General features: G+C 35.3%; 2 protein-coding genes across 8 annotated transcripts in view; both read left to right on the top strand.

Annotated features, from left to right (window-relative positions):
- Positions 1-16,656, top strand: part of LOC129253367 (DNA ligase 1) — a 64,339-nt gene extending 47,683 nt beyond the window's left edge. For all 7 annotated transcript variants that reach the window (XM_054891720.1, XM_054891718.1, XM_054891716.1 and 4 more), the window contains 8 exons: positions 13,818-13,941; positions 14,055-14,144; positions 14,402-14,645; positions 14,710-15,219; positions 15,627-15,889; positions 15,950-16,049; positions 16,114-16,230; positions 16,297-16,656. In XM_054891720.1, the coding sequence (XP_054747695.1) occupies positions 13,818-13,941; positions 14,055-14,144; positions 14,402-14,645; positions 14,710-15,219; positions 15,627-15,889; positions 15,950-16,049; positions 16,114-16,230; positions 16,297-16,497 (1,649 nt within the window). In that variant the 3' untranslated portion in view covers positions 16,498-16,656. The remainder of the gene's footprint in view (positions 1-13,817; positions 13,942-14,054; positions 14,145-14,401; positions 14,646-14,709; positions 15,220-15,626; positions 15,890-15,949; positions 16,050-16,113; positions 16,231-16,296) is intronic.
- Positions 16,657-18,399: 1,743 nt separating this feature from the next.
- LOC129248373 (solute carrier family 35 member G1) lies at positions 18,400-20,295 on the top strand. The gene is made up of 3 exons (XM_054887901.1): positions 18,400-18,750; positions 18,814-19,131; positions 19,195-20,295. The coding sequence occupies exons 2-3, from the start codon at positions 18,923-18,925 to the stop codon at positions 20,030-20,032; spliced, it is 1,047 nt and encodes a 348-aa protein (XP_054743876.1). The 5' UTR covers positions 18,400-18,750; positions 18,814-18,922; the 3' UTR covers positions 20,033-20,295.
- The last annotated feature ends 2,343 nt before the right edge of the window (positions 20,296-22,638 follow it).

Here is a 22,638-nt window from a genome sequence, read left to right on the forward strand (position 1 = left end):
TAATTGTTAAAAAAAAACTTTAATTAAAAATATACCGATGATCTATACACCCCCCCTCAACAAAACGATAGCAATTGACCAGTTTTGACAATTTTTCTTTGCTTTTTTATGTTCTTTTTTTTTATTAAAAGATGTTTTTTAAGAGCTTGAGAACTATATATATATATAATTGGCGCGACCACCCTCTGTTTGGCTGAGCCTCTCCTCCTAATTTGTCGTGTGCGTCTTAATGTTGTTCCACAAATGGAGGGACCTACAATTTCAAACCGACTCCGAACGGCAGATATTTTTTATCTTTTGCCGAGATTCGAACCGACGTTCTCTCTCTGAATTCCGAATGGTACTCACGCACCAACCTATTCGGCCACGGCGGCCAAAACAAAACAGAAATATTATTAGACTGAATACTACTCTTTAGCTTTAAGGTCCTTTTTTAAAAATATTTTTACGATTAATATAAAAAAAGTTATTCTATTTTGAATTGGAGACTTTTAGATATGCAAATTCAACCTTTCTAACTCTCTAACGCCCCTGTAAAGGGCGAATTCAAAATAGTATAACTTTTTTTATATTAATCGCAAAAATATTTTTAAAAATGGATTTTAAAGCTGAAGACTAGTACCTACTTTGCGATGCCGTTGTGGAAAATTAAAACAAAACTTTACCTCGCTCAAAAAAAAAATAAAAAAAATGGCCAAAATCTGCACATTTTGACTAGTTAACCTCAAATTGCCAAAAATCCTGACGTGCTGGAGCATTTTCAAGGTCATATTCGTTTTCAGCATAAAAAAACCTTCAAGAAACACCCATAGCCGTTAGAAACTGTACCTCGCAGGACTGTGAAATATATCCGATACATTTTGGTACATAAACTTTATTTTTACTTAATTGTAAAATGTGAAAAATTGATGGGTGATATAACTTTTTAATAATTTTTTTCGTAATCAGGACACCAAATTACAAAGTAATTAGTTAAAATTATCGAAAACGTTTTTTGGTTGTTGGCCTGTGTTATTGATATATATATAAATATGTATGTATATTATGTTATCTTTTAACTGTATTTTAAGACTTAGTATTAGTAAAACTATTTATTTGGAAAGGAGCTACAGCTGATCTCCGGTAGCTCCTCTCAAAAAATACGTTTTGCGGTGACCACTATATCTCTAAACTGGATCCTCTGAAATTAACAACCAAAAAGATTTCCTTAAATAGTAGTGTTTTAGCCAAGCAGCTATCTAAAGTGCGTTTCATAATCATAAGACACCCCTAATTTTTAAAAGAATTTTAATTTTTAGATTTCAGAGGAAAATAAAAATTTTACACATCGATTAAAGTAACAAAAGTTTCATTACAGAATTTAGAACTTTTTTTAATATATAAAGAAAAATGTTAGCAAAAACGCATTTACTGGCGTTTCAAAATGATAAGACGCTGTTTAATTAAAGTGATCGTGTAACAGAAGTATACTTTTTCGAATTTAGCGCAAATCTCTCCAATAATTTAAAAAACCATTGGGTCCATCAAGGTTCCATTTTTTTTTCATCCAAAAATATAACCGTTTTAAAAATAATATGAAATTGGGCAACATTAAAAATATTCCAAATATCTAACTGTGTCCCAGTTGGTGTCTAAGTGTTTTTCTGCAAACTGAAGACGCGCCAGCTTGTGCAGTAGCAAAATTTGGGGTCCTTTTCTTATTTTTGATCATTTTAAAAGATTGCACCTCTGTAATGTGCGCCAAACTGTTGTTTTTGAAACCTTATTTTGAACAAGACTTAGTCGAGTTAGAAGCTTTGCTTATGATTGCTCGCTGTTCTCGACCTGATAGTGATCATTTTCTTCCAACGGGCTTCAAAATGTTGTAATTCTCAGGACTCCGTAAAAAATTCCGGATAACAAAACGACTTCTGCCTGTTTTTGTTTTTGCAATTAATTTTATTGACAAGCCTGAATACTTGTAAGCCAAAATTTTTCGAAATTGAGCAATTGAGTATAATTTCAAAACCGAGGTTGATACCAATTCCAGCCTTTCCTCCAAACATTGATCCTGATGAGTTCCTGTTAACAGATCTGGCTAACTTACCAAAGGAATCTACTTCTTCAGAGGTATATCTTCAGCACTTCAACCAAACATTAGCTCAATTGGAGAGTGATTGGGAGACTATTTATACAGACGGATCCAAAACGGACACGAATACTACGTTTGCAGTAACAAATCATCTTGGTGTCACCATTGCTGTCGGTTCATTGCCAATATACTGCTCGGTATTCACAGCCGAAGCAGCTGCATTACTTGTAGCAGTTAAATACGCTTCCCAGAAAAGGAGAAAATTTATAATTTGCAGCGATAGCAAATCTACTTTGGATGCTATTAAGAACCAGAGAAACGAAACACCACTAGTTACAACCATTCGAAACATATTACTTCTCAATAAAAACACTATAAGAATCATGTGGGTTCCTGGCCATTCTAGGATACCAGGAAATGTGTATGCTGACATCAGGGCTAAAGAAGCCGGACATGAACCATTACATTTTAGTGATGATATTACTAACAAAGACATTCGAAAGCTGGTACAAGAGCATTTGCATACATTTTACGCAAGTAATTGGAATACCTTTCAGCACCCTTATAAGAAATACAATCCCACCGGAGCGAAACCTTTATATCCCTCTAATATAGCCTGTCAAACTTTAAAAAAATTCACGCGACTCAGGATTGGCCATTCAATATCTACTCACGCTCATTTGCTAAATGGTTCGCCCAAACCACTCTGTCCTCACTGCAACTCCATCGATTACTCAACCATACATACTCTTGACTACTGCCAAAAATGGGAGGAATGTAGAAATGCGATGTTTCCTAACTGCAAGCCCACTGATTTATTAAAAAACACAGATATTAATAGTATTTCCTTAATTTGTAAATTCATTTCACAAACTAGATTAAGTATATATATCATTAAGCTCTGAACAATCCATATAATCCATAAAAGCTATTCCTAACACTCACCCCAAAAACTATCCTTCCTCTCCACCATAGTTCCTCCTCGCTTAACTTTACCTCACCCAAAAAAACAAATTAGTATATTAGTATGTATGTATAGTATATAGATACTTAAGTTTATATTATCATAAGCCGAAGGCCCTGGCAGCCAGCGCTTACTACTTACGTGTGACAGTTATTTATAATTGTAACTCTTGTAAAAATAAATAAATAAATTTTTTTTAAATTATTATTAAAGTCATACAAAACAACAATCAGAACCTTCTATCTCTTCAGAAGCTTATTTTCGACTAGTGTGTCTTATCATTATGAAACGCCGAAAAGACTAGCAAAAGTGCAGCTTCTTGGAAAAAGATAACGGTTCTACAAAATAGAGTGAGCTTTCGCACCAGAAACAATTTATGGAGGTCTTAAGCCTATAACTGTTAAAATTACGCCACATAAAAGCTACTCCGGAAAGAAAAAGCGAGCTTATGGTAGTTCAAAAATTATATACCAAAGGTGTCTTATGATTATGAAACGCACCTTATTAAGCTCTCAAGATTTTGCAAATTATGCGTGTGCCTCCTATTTTTTTGAATATGTTTCCATTTAAGATTGAATAGTTGAGTTTAATAGTTCCTCGACAAGTAAATGAAGGATATTGCATGCGAAATACATTTTGAAGCTGACCAAAGCGTAAAACAATTAACTGAAATCATTATCGGATCATGCCAATTATCGAAGCTCTATAAAGGCGATTACAATGCGTACGATTATGTGAAAGCGCAGAAATGTGCTTTAAAAATGTATAATCCGTCTTACAGATGCGATTAGAGATATACACAAAAGAACAGTTACAAATTGCGACACCCGAACACATCTACATTCATGTACAATTTGTATGTGTTTTGTGATATTTTGAAATATGATTACATAACAGCTTAAGGCGAACAACTTTGTTTTGTCCTTATTGTGTCACAAATGTGGAGATAAAAGTTATTGTTCTGCACGTATGTATGTATGTGTGCGTGTGTGTTTGAAACAAATAATAGTATTAGTACATATTACTCATCGTTGACTTTCGAATGTCTGCTTGCCGCTTCACTTCTTCCTTCTCTTTTGCGTTGAATGGCAACAAAATAAAGGAATTCGTTGATGTCCTTCCCCTGTGAGGGGTGAAGTGGTTGCCACCTAAGCTAAGCTATTGTAACCTATAATATTTGTGGGGTGGAGGATGTACGTAAAACCAATGTATCTTCTGAAGAACTTCTTTGTTGTCGACAAACTTTGTCAAAGAAGGTACGACTGCCTAGGAAACGGCTTCTTTGTCTAGATCGAACCAGAGAAGCCGAAGTGAATTGGAATTCAGTTTATTTTATTTTTTAGTTTTTTTTATTTTGTAGCTTTTTCTACATACGATCTTATTGGAGTAGCAACTGAGGAAAAACAACCAACGTCAAGGCGTAGGTCTATTTTAAAAATATTGAGCTTATGAATGACAAATTCCTCTGTAATGGAAACCTGTAATGCCTTTTTAATGTAATTTCTTTTGAATCACCATTTTTTTCTTTTTTGTAGAGGCTCATTTAAATTTTTTATTGTTGTATTTTTATTGAGGTTATGAGTGGTACTATTAACATTTGTCGTACACTCCACATGCTCTGACATAAAGAAAAAAACATAAACATAGGACTATGAATAAGTTCGTGCGGTTTTTTTTCGAATTTTAAACTTTATTGACGTAAAATGGTTACAAATTTAATATTCAAAGTATTGTCCATCGCTTACTACTACTTTTTCCCCATCTTTCTGGCAATTAACGGATTCCCTTTGTGAAAAATTCGGTCGGTTTTGCCGCAATCCACGAATCGATCCATTTTTTGACTTCATCGTAATTACGGAAGTGCTGGTCAGCCAGGCCATGTTGCATCGATCGGAAGAGATAGTAATCGGATGGCGCAAGGTCTGGACTATACGGCGGGTGGGGTAGGACATCCCATTTGAGCGTTTCTAAGTATGTTTTGACCACTTGTGCAACATGTGGCCGAGCATTGTCATGTTGCAAAATAACTTTGTCGTGTCTATCGGCGTATTGCGGCCGTTTTTCTCGCAGTGCTCGGCTCAAACGCATCAATTATCGTCGGTAGACATCCCCCGTAATCGTTTCATTCGGTTTCAATAGCTCATAATACACAACACCCAGCTGGTCCCACCAGATACACAGCATAACCTTCAGGTCATGAATATTCTGCGCCGACGTCGATGTTGAAGCATGGCCAGGGTATCCATACGTTGCCCGACGTTTTGGATTGTCGTAATGGACCCACTTTTCATCGCCAGTCACAATTCGATGCAAAAAACCCTTTCTTTTGTGCCGTTGAAGCAGTTGTTCGCATGCCATAAAACGGCGTTCAACGTCTCTTGGCTTCAATTCATACGGCACCCAATGGCCTACCTTTCGGATCATTCCCATGGCTTTTAAACGTTTGGAAATGGTTGATTGATCAACTCCCAAAGTTTTTGCAACCTCTTTTGCGTTTGAGCCGGATCTTGATCGAGCAATTCCTCCAATTCGGTATCCATGAACTTTGGCGGCGCACCCTCGCGTTCTTCGTCTTCCAAGCCAAAATCACCACTTTTAAAGCGTGCAAACCACTTCTGGCACGTTCGCTCAGCTAGAGCATGCTCACCATAAACTTCCACCAAGATACGATGACTTTCGGCTGCTTTTTTCTTCATATTAAAATAATGAAGAAGAATTCCCCGCAAAAACACATTATTTGGCACGAAATTCGACATTTTCAAGTGTGGTAAAAATATTGTTGTTTACGCTTCAAATAAAAAACTTATACTGACGTTTGTGCCTTACGACAGTAGCTCTCCCATGAATGTTTGGAAATGTGGATCGATGGAATAATAATCAAGTTACGCCATCTGTTGTAAAACCGCACGAACTTATTCATAGTCCTATTAAATGTACAAAAACAATAAAAATAAACATTAATCTTGCAAAGCAGCCAACAAAGACAAATCCTTGATTTTCCGTTTGCACACTTGGCGCAAAACTGACAAAAGTGTTGAGCAAATGCTTAAAAAAGCAAACGACAGCAACATGAAGGAGAGCAAAGAACTGCTACAACAAAAACAAAAAAACAGCAAAACAAAATGTGTTGAGCAAAATAAACAAAGAAAAGTTCCTTACTTTGTGGGCTTTTGCAAAAATTAACAAAATTCGAAATAAGTATTCAAAAGCCACGCCGCAGAATACGCAGCGACTAAAAACCAGCAAAAGATAACAAGGACGACTATGCCGCGTTATATGGATACTGAGTGTACGACGTGAGGTTAAGTGGCGGATTGGGCGCAAAGTTGCGCTATTTGCCACAACGGGGAGCAAAAGCGTTATATTCGCCACAGGCGTCAATGCAACAATACAAAACAAACGTCTTTTTTAAAAAGTCAAACATAGCAAAGCCCGTGACAGAAAATAACCCGGCAGCGGGAACGCCAGCAGCCACGAAACATCAGCACAAGGACAATATGTCAAGGCACATACACACACACATACATACAGAGTGATTTACTTTTCTACGATATAAAAAGACAAAACCAACAATAAGGAAAAAAATAAATGTATATGAAACTCATTGAAAGCGTTGAAAACGAAATAATCTGCCTTCGTCGGATGGCATTTCGAATAAGGCTAATTAGCCGCCTTTTAGGCGCATTTTGTGGCACTGACATTTTGACTGCGTGAAAGGGTTGTGAATGCGACAACAACAAAATGTATAAATGAATGCAAGCACCGACACGAATTTAATATACCTAATTCCATTGTTTCAGTGAATTATAAAAATGTAGCAACATGAGTGATAAGAACGTGCATACATATATATGTACATGTACGTACAGTGTCGGACAAAACATATTGAACTCATTCATACTTCGATATAATTATATTTTCCTAACGTGAAATCTCATTTCAAATATAAATTAAATACCCAGAAATTAAGACGAACTATTTAGTTCTTGAAGGCATAAAAAAACTTTACAAATACATAGTTTACTTCATAAAATTGCATGCGTGAAAAACAAAACATATGCGATATTCAGAGCGACAAAACATATTGGAATAACAATAATTAACTAATATTTTATAGCGTAACCATTATTTTTTATAACTTCACTACATCTTTTTGGCATGGAAGCTATTAGATTGTTGATAACGTCGAGTGGAATATCCAACCAGGCTTGTTTCGCAGCTTCAAATAGCTTCTTTTTGTCCCCATTTACTCCTTGCCTGTCTATCCTCCTATTGAGTATCTTCCAAAGGTTATCAATTGGATTGAGGTCCGGAGATTGTGCTGGCCACTCGAGTACATTAATTTTTTCCGATGCGATCCAATTTGCTACCAACTTCGAGGTGTGCTTTGGATTGTTATCTTGTTGGAACAACCACGAAAGTGGAATATTCCACTCAGCATGGGAAAGTATCACGCTCTCTAGTATGTTTTGGTATACAAAACTATCCATAATTCCATCTATTAAATGGAGAGGTCCAACACCAAACCCAGAAAAACAACCACACATCATAATATCCCCTCCGCCTTGCTTAACCGTACCTTTGCAGCATCGAGGATCTAAACGTTTATTTTTTGGCCGGCGAACTCTTCTCATTCCGTCTGAGTATTTCAAGTTGAATTTTGATTATCAGAAAAAAGTATAGTTCTTCATCGTTTCACTGACCAGTTAATGTGCTCCCGAGCGAATTTCAACCGCTTTAGCCTATTTTTTGTGGAAATAAATGGCTGTTTTGCTGCTCTATAACTGTTCAGTCCACCTGCACATGCTCTGCGTTGTACAGTTCGGCTGCTAACCTTTACGTTCAGCTCTTTAACTATACTTGCTGCCGACTTCTCTGGATCTTTCTTCAATTCTATCAATATTTTCGAGCCTTCGTGCTGTGTAGAACCTTTGGGTCGTCCGCCACGGTGAAGAGTTTCAACACTTCCAGTTTCTCGGAATTTTTCTATAATGAAACTAACTGTTGATTTTTTCATTGCGAACTTTTGACAAATATCCTTTTGCGATAAACCGTGCTTGTAGTCGTTTATAATTAGTTTTTTCAATTGAACTAAATGCTTTTTTCCCGCCATTAGCACGTTTTTTTAATAAAAGTACAGAATTCTAGAATTTTCAATATGTTTTGTCGCACTGGATATTGTATATGTTTGCATATAATATAATACAGTCTTATCTTAGAAAATATTTTTTTATGTTTTCATATAACAACTGGTTGCTTTTCATTTCTGTGATATTTTTTCTTATTTAAAATAATATTTGCAAGAGTAAAAAGAAATAGCTTCACTAATAGGTATCAGTCCAATATGTTTTGTCCGACACTGTATATCATTTGCAAAATTTATATCTGATGCCGTGTTCAATAGCCTACACTTAGTTATAGCGATGACAGTGAGCAATTATTTTTAGCTTTAACTGCACTTGAATGCCAGTGAGATTTTATTGACACTGGAGATAATTCAACACCTTATAACAACAAATAGTGTGCCAGCTCATATTTTATTAACTCAAAAGGAGTTTCAACTGTTAAAAAGATACAGCATTAAATTTTGACAGCAGTTTTATTTTTACTTCTATTCAAATGCAACATTTTTGCGCTTGTATGTGCCTTGTCCGTCTATATCAATTCCTACTTGTCTTTGCAGCTTCCTTTTAACTTGAACCAAAACTCGCTACGGTGAAAAAAAACAAAAATATCAAAATGTTAATTTAATTAAAAACTAATTCACACAAACTAATATACTTGGTAATATTTAACTTACAGAAGACTCCCTAATCTTTTTAACAAAACATAGAACCCCAAAAATATATTTAGCCGAATTAAATAACTTAATTTCAGTTGAGTAAGGAAGTGGCAAAATACCAGAAGAAGACCCGAAAGGGTAAACGAAAAAGTGACTTTAAAGTTAGCAGTAAAGCGGAATTTAAGCAGAATTATTTACTAAAATATTCTTGTGAGAACTCTGAAGCTATCTTAACGGACCGTAAAAAATTGAAGAGGAAGACAAAATTATAAAGGCACAACTAAATTAGACAACAAACCACCGTCGGCTACACAAATAGGAAGACTTAAAAGCCACAGGGTGTCTATAGCACAGCAGGCGAAACTATTAAAGGATAATCGTCATACTGAAAATATTATTTTTAATGAAGTTGACGTTGAGTTTTAGAAGGGTAAATGGGGTATTTTAAAATGGAGCAGGTTAACGCTAGAAATTTGTACTGCACATGGAGAGTGAAACCAGGGATCAATCAGGCAACGAAAATACACTTCATAAGATAAATCAACATGCAAAATACTCGTAGTTATGACGCAGAGTTTTAATGAGAAGGTGGGAATATAAGAAAGGAATTGGCAAAGTTATAAAGAAGGAAGTGTGGGCTTTTAATGATTACTAATAAGCAGATGCATATTGTACATACCTTAGATTGAAACACCAAATTATAGCACGGATTTTTTTAATAGTGGTCACCCCTCGGTTGACAATAGCAAACCTCCGGGTGAATTTCTGTCATGAAAAATATCTTAATAAAACACCAGCTGCCGCTCGGAAGCAGCATGAAACTATAGGTAGCTCCATTTGTGGAAGACGCACACCACAAATAGCAGGAGAAGGAGGCCAAACACTAATTAAGAAATTTTAAGAGCGAAATGATAATACAAAACAGAAATATTGTTGGAATGAATTTTTTTATTATATTCTGGTAGATAGTTTCTTAGCATTTACTTTTTCAATATGATGTGCGGCATATGTTCATTCGATCATTCCAATTTTTGACTACTTTTTCCAATAAGTCTGAATAATAAATCTAAATAAGCCCAATCAGCAAGAATGCGACGAAAATGATGATCATTTGCCTCCAATTCTTGCACGACCTGTATTTTATAGGCACGTACGCCGAAGGACAAAGGCCAACAAGTTGAGAACAATAACGAATCGATATTTCGGCGTCTTCTTCAACACTTCGCTCTATGAACTTAGCGAAAAGGATTATTATTAGTATTGGAAGCGTTGTTCTCGCGATTCTTGATGACTGACGATTCTTGATGACTTGACAAACTTTATTGAACAGAAATATCAACACAGTTGCCATTCCCAGCTATCAAACCATAGTTATCTATATCGATGGTTCTCATGCAGCTAAAAAAAAGAATAAAATAACTTATCCAATAAAACAAATTATGCCAGAATAGCACAAATGAATTTGAAAAAGTATTTGTGAAAGTATTAATGAAATATTTGTACTAAAGTTTGTAGGCATAAAAATCTATGATGATGTAAATATATACTTATACTGTGGCGGTTTATACTACCAGAAAAACTCTATAACTCAAAGTTCATAGTCAGAATTTTGGATAAAAAAATTTTTTTTTTATTTAAAAAAAAATTTAAAAAAATTTAGAAAAAAAAACATTGAAAAAAAATTTTAAAAAAATCAAAAAACAAAAAATATACAAAAATAAAAACAAAAAAAAAATATATGTATACATACATATATAAAAAAAAAATTCAAAAATTAAAAAACAAAGAAGAAAGAACAAAAGCTATGTAGCAGAAAGTTTCTGACTTTATAGTCAGAATTTTTATAAAAATCCCGGGTATGCAGTTTTGTTGCACATTCAATTTTGGTATAATTTCAGCAATAGTCAAAAATATTTACACAAAGCTGGAATTTCGCATTAATTCAAGCGCTTTCTTTAATGTGAAATACGCCGTTGTTTTCTTTGAATTTGCACTAGTTACCTTTGCTTACTTTAAATATTTCAAAAACAACATTTTTCATTACAATTGTTGAACAACAAAAAACGAAAGCTTTCTTGTAAACACTGTGAATACTTTTGTGTAAATACTTTTGACTATGGCTGATACTATATCAAAACTGAATGAGCAACAAAACTGCATACCAGGATTTTTTCACAAAATTCTGACTAAAAAGTTCGAAACTTTCAGCTACCTACATATGTATGTATATAATTTTTTTCTTTCTGCTTTGTTTTTTAGTTTTTCTTCTTTGCTTCTATTTATTTTTTTTTTTGTTTTTTTTTTATTTTTATTTTTTTTTAAAGCATTTTCATTTTCATATGAAAACAAAGCACAAAACCATCAACCAAACAAAAAAGAAAAAAATTAAACAAAAGAACTAAAAATGTATAAAAAAAAAAATAAATAAATAAATAAAAAAATTAAGAAAAAAATTATTTTTATTATTATTATTTATAGGATATATGTATATTTATATACACAATATAACCCAAAAAAAAAAAATTAAAAGTCAGAAAAAAATATAAAAAAATAAAAATTAAAAAGAAAAAATTAAAAAAAAAATTATTATTATTATTATTATTATTTATAGGAGATATTTACAATATAACCTTAACTCAAAAAAAGGGTCAAATTAAAAAAGATTATAATAAAACAAAAAATATATAAACAAATAAAAAAAAATTATTATTATTATTATTATCTATACTAACTTAATTAGGGTTATATTGCATATATCTCCCATAAATAATAATAATAATAATTTTTTTGTTAATTTTTTTTTGACGGTTTTTCATATGAATCCTTTAATTCATTGTTACCCATTTCGTGACTGCCTCTAAACTTGAGCAAAATATAGGCCGAATATTATAGTTCATATATTTATTAAAATGTACATATAAGGCTTTTTCTATTCGCCACTTCTCTGCTTGGCTCACTTCACAAAAAATTTGCATTTGAAAGTAAAAACAAAGTTATCGAGCAAAATTCGCTGCTGGCCTCTATGGTCATACCTCATGAAACTCGTATATAACTCACTATTTTGCTAACAAATGTAATTTTAGGCAGCTCTATTCCAGCGCTGTCAAGATATGTTTACTTGCTAACGCTGGGCGAAAAGAAGAAGCCTATAATCTCATGTTGAGTTGAGCACTGCCTCTAATTTGGAAATTGATGCGGTCGCTCTAAAATTAATAAATACTAGTTGCATTTGACCTTACAAAGACTTCATTGTAGACTCTTTCTCGGCTACAGCAACATCAGTGGCAAGATTCGGTCAGATTTTTTACGCCATGCCCACTGCATGCACCCACCATAGCCAATCTATACATCAGCAATTTTGAACGAGACATAGGGGGCTGGCCCAATGCAGGCTGGCTTTGCTTAGTATATTTACTTTGCTTGGCTTTGAAAACTTGTGTGGCCGAATGGGTGCTTTAAACGCTGACATAACAGTCAGATGAATCGTAAAGGGAAAAAGGAAACAGAGATGTTAGCCATATTCAATAAAGCATAATGCAGAACCTTAACTAGAAGCTGTGAAAGCATATTACGAATTTTTTCTTTTAATACTACAAATGTTCAAGACAAGACGCCAATCACACCAACGACGAGAGTTATGGGTGCGCGAATTAAACTCATATCGACAAAAGCATGTGCACTTTCAGCTTTGCGCCAGCTTGCAAGAGACGAGGAATATTTCAAGAATGATAAATGCATCTACATATGTTTATCAATGGCATTTATGAAATTTTCTGCAAACAATTTTGAAAAACAAATGTGAATAAACAAACTCTCTAATCTGCCTAAAATTCACAAATGATACTAAACCAAATCAAATTAAATGAAAGACAGGGGTGCTCAAAGGGTGCCTAGTGTCAAAAGCGCTGCAAGTGGAACCAAGACGCATTCATTAAAGGTGGTGGCACTAGACCAACAACACTGTTCTGTAGAATTGATTGGCAAAGCAAAGTATTGAGAAACTAGAGAACAAAGAAGGAATTCGATTTGTTGCATTCTGAGCTGACAGCCTCATGGACACGGCGAAAGAAAAAAAAACAACTTAATTGATTTGCCAACACCACCTTTAATAGATTCGCCTGGAATAGAATATTAAGCTATTTGAAACTTCGCCGTACTTCAAGCGCTTCAAGCAAAGCTGCCATTTGGGCTCATTTTATATATTTTATTATTGTTCTATTCCTTTTTGACAGTATCCAAGCATGCAAAGCCAGCCTGTATTGGACCTGCACCTTTAAGAAATTTATTAGTCATTCCACATTTCTACATGCGCTGCTCTCTGCTTTCGAAGTTTTATTAAAATTTTATCAATTCAGTTGTTGTCACTTGGTCGAAGTGATTAATATTTATATCTAACACAACTGAGATTTACTTAGCCAAACTTTTGATGTTTTAATTAACTTTTTTGCACAAAGTAGCGCACACAAAGTGTCCACACCTCCAAACCAATAGCAACCCACAATGTGGGTTAAGCGCAGCATCTGTGAAAGCACAAACCGACAGTGCGTAATTGCTACTCCGGCTATAGTTGGCTGGCTGTAACTCATCCTTTGCTACTCAGCCAACAGTAATGACACCAACTCTGTTAAGCGAACTCACAAGCACCGCTTAAGTACAGCACAAATAGCGAAAAAATACTCATAGCTAAGAAAGAGCAGGTTCAAATGCCAGTAGTTAGGAAAAAGTGACTTGAATTTGCACCACCATTGAATCAAGTATAACTGCACCGCAACCACGCAAATCGTAACCTCATTAAATATTTCACTTACTCGCCACTGCAATTTACTTTAGACTTATGTTTTTTGATGAACTAAAAATCTTCTAACGTCTTTCTTTTCAATCGCATTTCTTTCTTTTATGCATTTATGTATGCTACCATTCACACACACACTCGTATCCTACTCCTTCGTTGCTTTGGGTATGCACGCGCTCGCCACTTGCCGGTTGGGTCACATTTGCAGTCCCCGCACCTCCACCGCTGCCTTCGTTGGTACCCAGAGCGCCACCACCACCGCCACCACCGGGCGCCCCTGGCGAGAAGCGTCAGCTGAATGAATCACAAAAGGCCACCCTAGAAAAGCTTAAGTAAGTTGAATCAAGTTACTCGCGGCATTACTGATTTGCATAAATTATGACTTAATTGTGAAAAATAACCCATTGCATAAATTGAATTTTGCATTTTGCATACACTCGAGTAGGACACGACCGCGCAAGCGTCCAGATTGGTCAGAAATGATGAAGGAAGTAGAGTCTGGCAAGAAATTGCGGCATGTGGTGTGCAGCGACAGGTGAGTTGAAAAGCGTAAGAGTAAGCAACGCAGGTGCATCCACTCAAGGAAGGACTATAGAAGCCTAAAAAAGTAAAATGCAAACGCGGCAACGAAAATAAAGTTACTTTAAGCTAATTGCACGAAAGAAAAAGAGTGAATAGAGATATTGAATGAGAACAATGAGTTGCTCTCGTCATGTAATTAGCTTTCGGAGACAGTTTTGTATACTCTTATACGTTTAGTTGAAACCACACGTATGTATATAAATTTTGCAGATCTCAGCCAATTCTCACATGCAAATCAATGACGAAAGTGGATAATAAATTCATTTACGAAACAGAGAAGGACAACTCGCACAATAAACTACTCAAACAAATTCAAGGTGGTATTAAACTGAGATCCACGCAAACAAATGATCGCAGTAAACCATTCATCGAGGGATTGCGGAAATTCCGCAAACAAATGACCATCGAGGAGCAGATACAAAAGTCCCAGTCGAAGATTAATTTGCTAGCAGAGGTGAATGCATTTAAATGCCATATTTTAGCATTACAAATCACACATCTAATGACATATTCAATAGGCTGCTACTGCTGCTGTTGGTGCTGCGAGCGGATCTGCTGGCAGCAGCGACCCGGCTGCCATTACTAACAGCATTGTGGCCGCGCTCTCAATAGACGATCCCAGCGGCGATGAGCTCGACGATATTGATAAAATACGCGATGACTTGCAAAGCACGAAGCAAATGTTGGCGCTCGAACTGCGCAATCGCGAAGCGCAGGAACGTGAGAATAAGAAATTGCTTGCGCAAATAGCTACTTTGGAAGCGGAGTTGGAGCGCGAGAAGTCGCGCGAGAAGAATCTAGAATATGGTTCACGTATTATTGTGGCCACCATGGATCCCACACCGGCAAGCGAAGAGGCATACATGAATTCACTCAAGCAGGAAGCAGAAGACGCACGCAAGACGGCCAAGGACCTGGAGAAGAAATATCATGACACAGGCGAATTACTTGATCAAGCGAAGAGCGAGATTGAAGAGCAAAAACGTTCGATACAGATGCTGGAACGTAAATTAGCGCAGGCATTGCAGGTGAGTTTGAAAAACACATTTCTTTCCGCTTATAGACAATAAACGAAATATGTAATGCTTCTATGAATAATTTATAATATAGTAGCTTTTGTGTGCCTAAACGCTTTAATGAATTCTAACAAATTGCAAGCTTTTCTTACTTCTCATCGCTATTAACTTAAACTAAATAAAACAACAAACAAAAAACGCTTAAAGGGTAATGTGACGCCCACACCCTGTCCCATATGCAGCAGAAGGCAGCAAAACAAATTTTTTTACTCATACGAAGACTCAGATGATGAGAAATCATATTATGGCTTTGAAAACTATGCTAATTCCTACACTAAAAACAAGGTAACACACTTCATGCCTGGCAGCGCACCGTCGTGGCATTAAAAAAAAACTCATTTTGTTTAACTAATTCATAGGGCGGTGGTTCTTTGAATGGCTCAAGGCGTCCAAGCGATGTGCATGGCGGACGCGACAGCTCGCCGGAATTAGATCTGGAAATGAGTGAGAGTGATCCTGACGAGCCGGAAGAGAAAAAGGTGGAACGCCGCGAACGGCGCTTGACAAAGGAAGTGAAAGTGCTTAGGAGCAAATTGACTAAGGTAAAGGTTAAGCGGGAAGCCGCTAAAAAGGAGAAATTGGCACTAAAGCAGGCTATGAAAAAGAATCATGTCATACTCAAGTAAGTAGAGCAAATCTATCGAAATAGTATTTTTGCAAATTTGGTTTTTCAATATGACAGAGAGGAGAACAAGAAGTTCAAAAAGTTGGAAAAGGAAGTCCAGAAGATGGCTGCCTCCATGAAGGAAGAGGAAGAGGATGAGGACGATGATGAAGAGAAGGTAGTATCAATTAAAACCAAATGGTCACTTTTAAAAATCGGTTTAATGCTAATTGTGAATCCAGGATGAGGAGGTTGAGGAGAATGATGAGGCAGAAGAGAGCGAAGAGGAGGAAGAAGAGTCCGAGGAGTCGGAATCCGAAGAAAGCGAAGCGGAAACAGAAAGCGAGTCCGAAGCGGAGGTTTGACACTATTTTTGAATTCCATTATTTAATTTTTAGTTTAATACAACTTTATTACTTCCGCAGGATGCCAGCAATGCTGATAAAAAGAGCAATTTGGAACCACGCGTAAAGAAACACGAGAGCCGCTTTTTAGCTATGAAAAAATGCAATGTCTTGCTACAGGCTAATGTTGATAATTTGCAAGATGAGATCACTCAAGTACGCGCCAAGGCAGCGAACTTACAAGCTGAACTGGATGCGGTTTTGGCTGATCTAGGTTTCTAAACTATTTCAATAGAATTTGTGTGGAGAAGTGGCACAAAGGCGCGCAGCCGAAACCGATCATTTTTTCATATTGTATTGCGATATTTATAGTTACTTTTTATGTGAATAACTAGGACTCTTTTTTTCTAATAAACCACTTACCTTATCATATAAACGCGACTGCTTGCCGCCTAATTATTTTGATTTGTGCAGATGTTGAAGTTCTTTTTCCGTTTGTCTTTTATTTTTCATTTAAGGCAAGAAGACAACTGCTTTGAAAAATCCTGATAACTCCAAGTAAATGTAATCCTTCACCTCTTCAATATAGTTTGTTACCGCACTTTTTTTCTGGAATGCATTTGTTTTGAACTTTTGGTTTAAATATTGTGTTTGCAGTGGCGCTCAAACTATAATCGTTACCATAGCAAACAGCTGACTTCGAGTAGTAAATAATTTCAGGGTTGATTCGATTCAACAAATTATAACTAGGAAAAAGGAAATACCTTCAAATTGTTGTCTAGCTGTACTTTACATGTACCCTAATTCTTTTTTTACACGAATTTGTTTGAACGAGCTACAGAGAAAAAAATTCTTTTTTTACAAGAGTTCTTTTGTTTTAAAGGGGTTAGGGGTTATCATAGGCCCGAAAAAATGATTATTTTCAATAATATGGTCTTGCTAGTAAATTGCTTTATTTTACAAAAATAAAAACATAGCTTTAATACATCATATTTCGAATTGACTTTAGCACAATTTCAAAATAAAATTAATAATTGTAAAAGTTACCGCTGTTTGTGTGGAGCCCGTTTCCCCAGAAGTCCCTTGCGGTAATTACCACAAGTCCTTGGAGATTCATCTAAAATCAATCAGATAAGAGAAATAAGTTTTATTAATAATCTTGTGCCAGATATAAGCTTTTTTTCAAGCTTAACAATATGGCGGCTTCTGAAAATATTTTTCAAATTTTCGAGAAAAAAGCCGACAATTAATTGTTAAATATAATCGAAATTAAAAAAAAAATAATCCTTCGATCAGGCACCAGTTTTTTATGTTTTTGAAAAGCAGTATAAATTTTATTGAAATCTACCAAAGGGTTTTTAAGTTACAGTGTTCACCAGTTCAAGAAACATGGTTTTGAGAAAAACGCATTTAAATGCTAGCTACTTCACTCCGGAACGTCCGAGCGCACTTTGTTAATTGTTGAAAAGAAGTACGTTCACATATGCATTAATTACCAACAAATCCACGAAATTAATCTACCCCTTCACATATGGCAGATTACCTGAAAAATTGACAATCAGCTGTCAATACTGTTGTGAAAGGTTTTTCTTCATAGAAATTATTTTGGTGTTTTTGGTTTATTTAATTATTTTTAACGATATGAAGAAAAGACAAAGAGAAGGAGTAGCTAATTTAATTGCGCAATCGGCTGCTAATAATAAACAGTTGGAGCAAATCCGTAAACGGCGTTCACTGAGGTTTCAAAAAATAATGGCGGCAATACGCATTCGAAATTCTACATTACATTTTATAATAAGTAATAAGAAGGCACACGTTATAAACACATGCCTTTTTCTGTTATAATAATACCTAACAAACATTTTATTAGCATCATGTCTACAAACCTGTTTTCTTTGCCGACATCCATTTTATTTAGTTTTTGCTTTGACGTTTTTCTTTACACGCGTAAAAATAATGATTTATTACACAGAAAGCACAGGGTTGCATGTCAAAAAGTATGGCTATTATCTAGGATTATATAATAATCTCAGATTTTGGGAGAGAAATTTTGTATGGGAAATCTCTCTTTTTAATTACGGATTGTTAACTCCCAACAAAACTTTCCCCTTCACGAAAAAGTAGATCATCTACTTATATGTGAACGTATTATAAGGGAATATGTATATTTGTCAGCGGTTTTTGGTTTTTTGTTTTGGTTCAATGAAAAAAAACCCGGTTCTGCTACCTAGCCATATCTGTAACCGGTATCATCTCCTTTACCTTTTACATCTCAATAGGAAGCAGAGCTAAGGATGCGGAAGTCGTACAAAGTTTGTGTTATATTAAAGATTAATTCTGTGGCAGCATAAAAATGTTTATAAAATTAATAGTGATTAGGCAAACAATGCAGACGTGTGTGTAGTTTAATATATATGAAACGGTAAATAAACAGTGAATGTCCAAATTGTACAACTTTCGGCGAACGTTAGGAGGGAAATCGATTTTTCCATCTACAACAACGACACACAACAACAGCAGAGCAAAGGCAATGAGGTTGGTGTAAAATCGGTTACCTTTTTTCAGCTGCTCAGTGCATACATTACCATTATAATTTAGATAAATTTGAAATAAAGTTAGTATGCCTGTTTTGCAACGACGCTGCTGGAGTGCATCGAAACTACTCTAAGCCTGCTAAAGAAAACTCGGTATAAATTATTAAACAACGATGCCTGAAAATTTGGAACTGCATCAGTTTGTCGATGGTTTTCGCCATGGCGAGACTTCACACAGGTTACTTACACGCCTCAAGGCAACATTTAACTGCCCTTATTTGGGAATCATACTAGCTACTCTCTCCTCGCTTTTTTTCTCGCTATGCTCAGTTATAGTAAAGGGATTAGTCGACGTTAATCCAATGGAGCTTGCCTCATTTCGGTGAGTAAAATTTTAATTTTCTTTTTATTTTCTCACTGTGATGCAGCATATTTTCATTTGCAGGTTTATAGGTGTATTACTTCCCGCTATACCCATTGTCGTCTACACACGCCATCCTGTATTTCCTGAAGGCAAGCGTGTTATACTACTGCTACGCTGCTTTATGGGCACCACCGGATTAATGTTAAGTTTTTATGCCTTCCGTCATATGCCACTTGCCGATGCCAGTGTTATAATATTTTCAACACCTGTATTTGTTGCCATTTTTGCGCGCGTCTTTCTCAAGGAGCAGTGCAGTTTTTTTAATATAGTAACTATCATACTTACGCTGGTCGGCGTTGTTCTCATTACACGTCCACCCTTTGTTTTTGGCGACACTGCGCCTTCACTAGAGACTGAACGTTTTTCGGGAAAAACCTACGACATTTGGGGACCAGTTGCAGCCATATCGTCCACATTATTCGGTGCCAACGTATATATATTGTTGCGGGCTCTCAAAGGATTGCATTTCTCCGTCATAATGGCAAACTTTGGCGGGTTTGCGCTTGTCTACACTTTCATTGTGTGCGGCTCGATTGGCGCTTTGTGCTGGCCAGCATGTGGTCGTGACCGTTGGCTAGTTGTGGTTCTTGGTATTTTTAGCTTTTTAGGCCAAATATTGCTGACATTATCATTGCAAATAGAACAGGCCGGACCAGTGGCTATTGCACGGTGTGCCGATATCGTATTCGCATTTATATGGCAAATAATGTTCTTTGGTGAAACTCCTACGGGCTTTTCGCTTTTGGGCGCCTTGCTGGTGGTAAGTTCAGTGATATTAACAGCACTGAAGAAGTGGGCATTATCGCTACCGCGCGAGTCTACAGCTAGAAAACGATTACGCTATTTGTTGCTAGATTAAAGTTCACTTAAACTCCTTCATATTAGAATATACGAAAAATACTACGTTAATCATAGAAGCGCATTGTGGTTTCTCTCATAGGACTATAATTATAATATTGCATCTTCACAAAAAATAAACAAAACGAAATATTGAGAATTAAAAAAACAAAAAACAAAAAAAAAACAAAAAAACAAAAAACGGTAATACATTTTACCAAACCTAAAGGAAATGAACTTTAGATTGTACTTAATTAAAGTGAGGCTGGCATATAAAAAAAAAAAATCAAGAAAAAACGAAAAAGTGTTTCAAAAAATAAAATCAATACATACATAAATACAATATTTAATTAACTCCACGTAGAAAATGAAATGTATTATTATAATGTATGTATTTATGGATCATCGTGATTCATTCAATACAGCACCAGTTCCATTCAAGACGTACTTTGTATGAATAAATGTACAATTACATTTTATTTTTGTTATGCATATGTATGGTATTGTACATACAATATTTTGTAAGACAAGCCTGTTGATTTAGAAAATAGGTAAACTATTTTATTTTATTCATTATATTTTGTTGTTGGAGACACTAATGTTATTGTTAATTGTATGGTATGTAACATACATACATATATATTTACATGTAAATTTTGGTATTAATTCTTTATGTATACTTTCGGACATAAAATGTGATGATTATTGTTTTGTTTTTATTCGTAAACCTATGTACATATATATACATCGAGTTAACTTCATTTTCATAAAGATTATGTAAAGATCATTTTGTAAAAAAAAAAAACAAAAATAAAAAATATAAGTAAAAAGTTTTTCTATGTTAAACTTTACTATATTCGGAAGAACTAACAATTCTCTGCTTTCTATAGGATATAAAAAAGTGAAATTGAGGGGACCCTCGAAAGTACAGTATCTTAAGAACACACTGTGCAATTTTCATGCGGAAATCCCCAATATTATAGCTTCTACAGCCAATTAACTAGGTAGAGAGGGGTCTGCGCGCTCCTGTACCTCAAACTTTAAACTCATTTATCTCGAAGCGACTGTTTTCGGCCTGGTGTTGTCAAAAAAACAAACTTTTTATTCCCGTGTGGGACATACTGATTAATAATTTTTTGGGTTTTTGTGTTTCAAATTTTCTAATCTTCTTCTTTTTTTATTCTACAGTCATATTGCTTAATAATTTTTTTGTTTTTTGTGTTTCAGATAAATGCAATTTTTCGGGAGAGCCAACTTCAGCGCCATTTTTTAAACTATTAAAATTAAAGAAATTTTTGAAGTGAAACTTCTTAGGCGGACGAGCGAGAATGGAGAGTAAAATTTCAAGGTCATACAATGTTTTGGGCATTTTCGTTCCGCGAGCGAGAAAAAAGATATAACGTAGAGGAAAAGAAGAGAGAGAGCTATACCTTATACCTATATATCTGAGATACACTTTAGGCTATTTTTTCTGAGTTTTTCCTTGTGGTTGCTAATTTCTAGTGAGAAATAACACTGCCTACTTTTTGGCGCCTGTTTGTTGGTGTAAACTTGTAGGAAATATATTTTTGGTGCCTACTTTTTGGCGTAATATTTTCTTGGGGCGTACTGTTTGGTGCGTTTTTTGGTCCCAATTTTTTTGGCGTATTTTTTCGTGCCTACTTTTTGGCGCTTATTTCCGTTTATGGGGTAGTGCTTGTGCGTACTATAAAGTGCTATCTATCACGGAGTCTGATTTATTGGTATTGCCTTGCGGTAATTTGTGCCGTTGCTGCGATCATGGAATCGCTGCGTTTGTGCGGGTGATAAACGCTCGGAGTAGTGCGCGTTGTTGCCACGGTTTGTGTCCGGCGTTTACCTACAGCGGTCGACCCTTCTCCGTTTTTTGTAAATTTTGTCTATTTGTATTCTCTGCAAATGTTGTGAATTTATTTATATATCTATTCTCTCTCTCTCTCTCTATCTCTCTCATTCTCTCTCGGGTCTCTCCCTCTTTCTTTGTCTGCCTTGAAAGTTTCACTTCTGTTATGTGTACTACGCTACACGCACTTTTTTTTTGATTTTTTTTGTTTCAATTTTTTTTTTCCGGTACGGTATATAGCTACAGTCATACTGATTAATAGCTTTTTTGTTTTTTGTGCTTCAGATAAGTAGAAGAGCCAAAATGGACAACAGAGTCCAGGTCCAATTTATCGGGAGGGCCAACTTCAGAACCATTTTTAAAAATAAATTTTTTTTTTTCATTTTTGTATGTAAAAGACGTTAAATAAAAAGCCTAAAAAATGTAAATATCGTTTTTCATTTATTTTAGTGACCACCGGAATTTGGAATTGGAATTTTCAAAATTAAAAAGTCTTACATATAAAATATTGGAAACACAACCTTGTTTATGAAGGCATCGAGCCATGGGTTAACTAAATCGTTGTTGTTGTTGTTGTTGTTGTTGTAGTAGTTTAGAAGCCCCTGCTTAGAGCCGTGAAACCATCGGTCGTCGTAATCAATGTTATATTTATGTACATTAAGAGGGCAAATTTTTGAGGCGTTTAATGTAAATTTGTTCGTAAAAGTTTCATTTCCTCAAAAAATCTTAAAAAAAGTATTTTAATTTTCAACGATCAAATTGTTTTT

This window comes from Anastrepha obliqua, chromosome 1 (genome assembly GCF_027943255.1).
Source record: "Anastrepha obliqua isolate idAnaObli1 chromosome 1, idAnaObli1_1.0, whole genome shotgun sequence".
NCBI classification, from domain to species: domain Eukaryota; kingdom Metazoa; phylum Arthropoda; class Insecta; order Diptera; family Tephritidae; genus Anastrepha; species Anastrepha obliqua.

Bases quoted from the DNA above. Each gene is read 5' to 3' on its own strand.
- LOC129248373 (XM_054887901.1), top strand. From the start codon at position 18,923: ATGCCTGAAAATTTGGAACTGCATCAGTTTGTCGATGGTTTTCGCCAT. The intron at 19,132-19,194 runs GTGAGTAAAATT...TTTCATTTGCAG, and splicing joins ATGGAGCTTGCCTCATTTCG to GTTTATAGGTGTATTACTTC.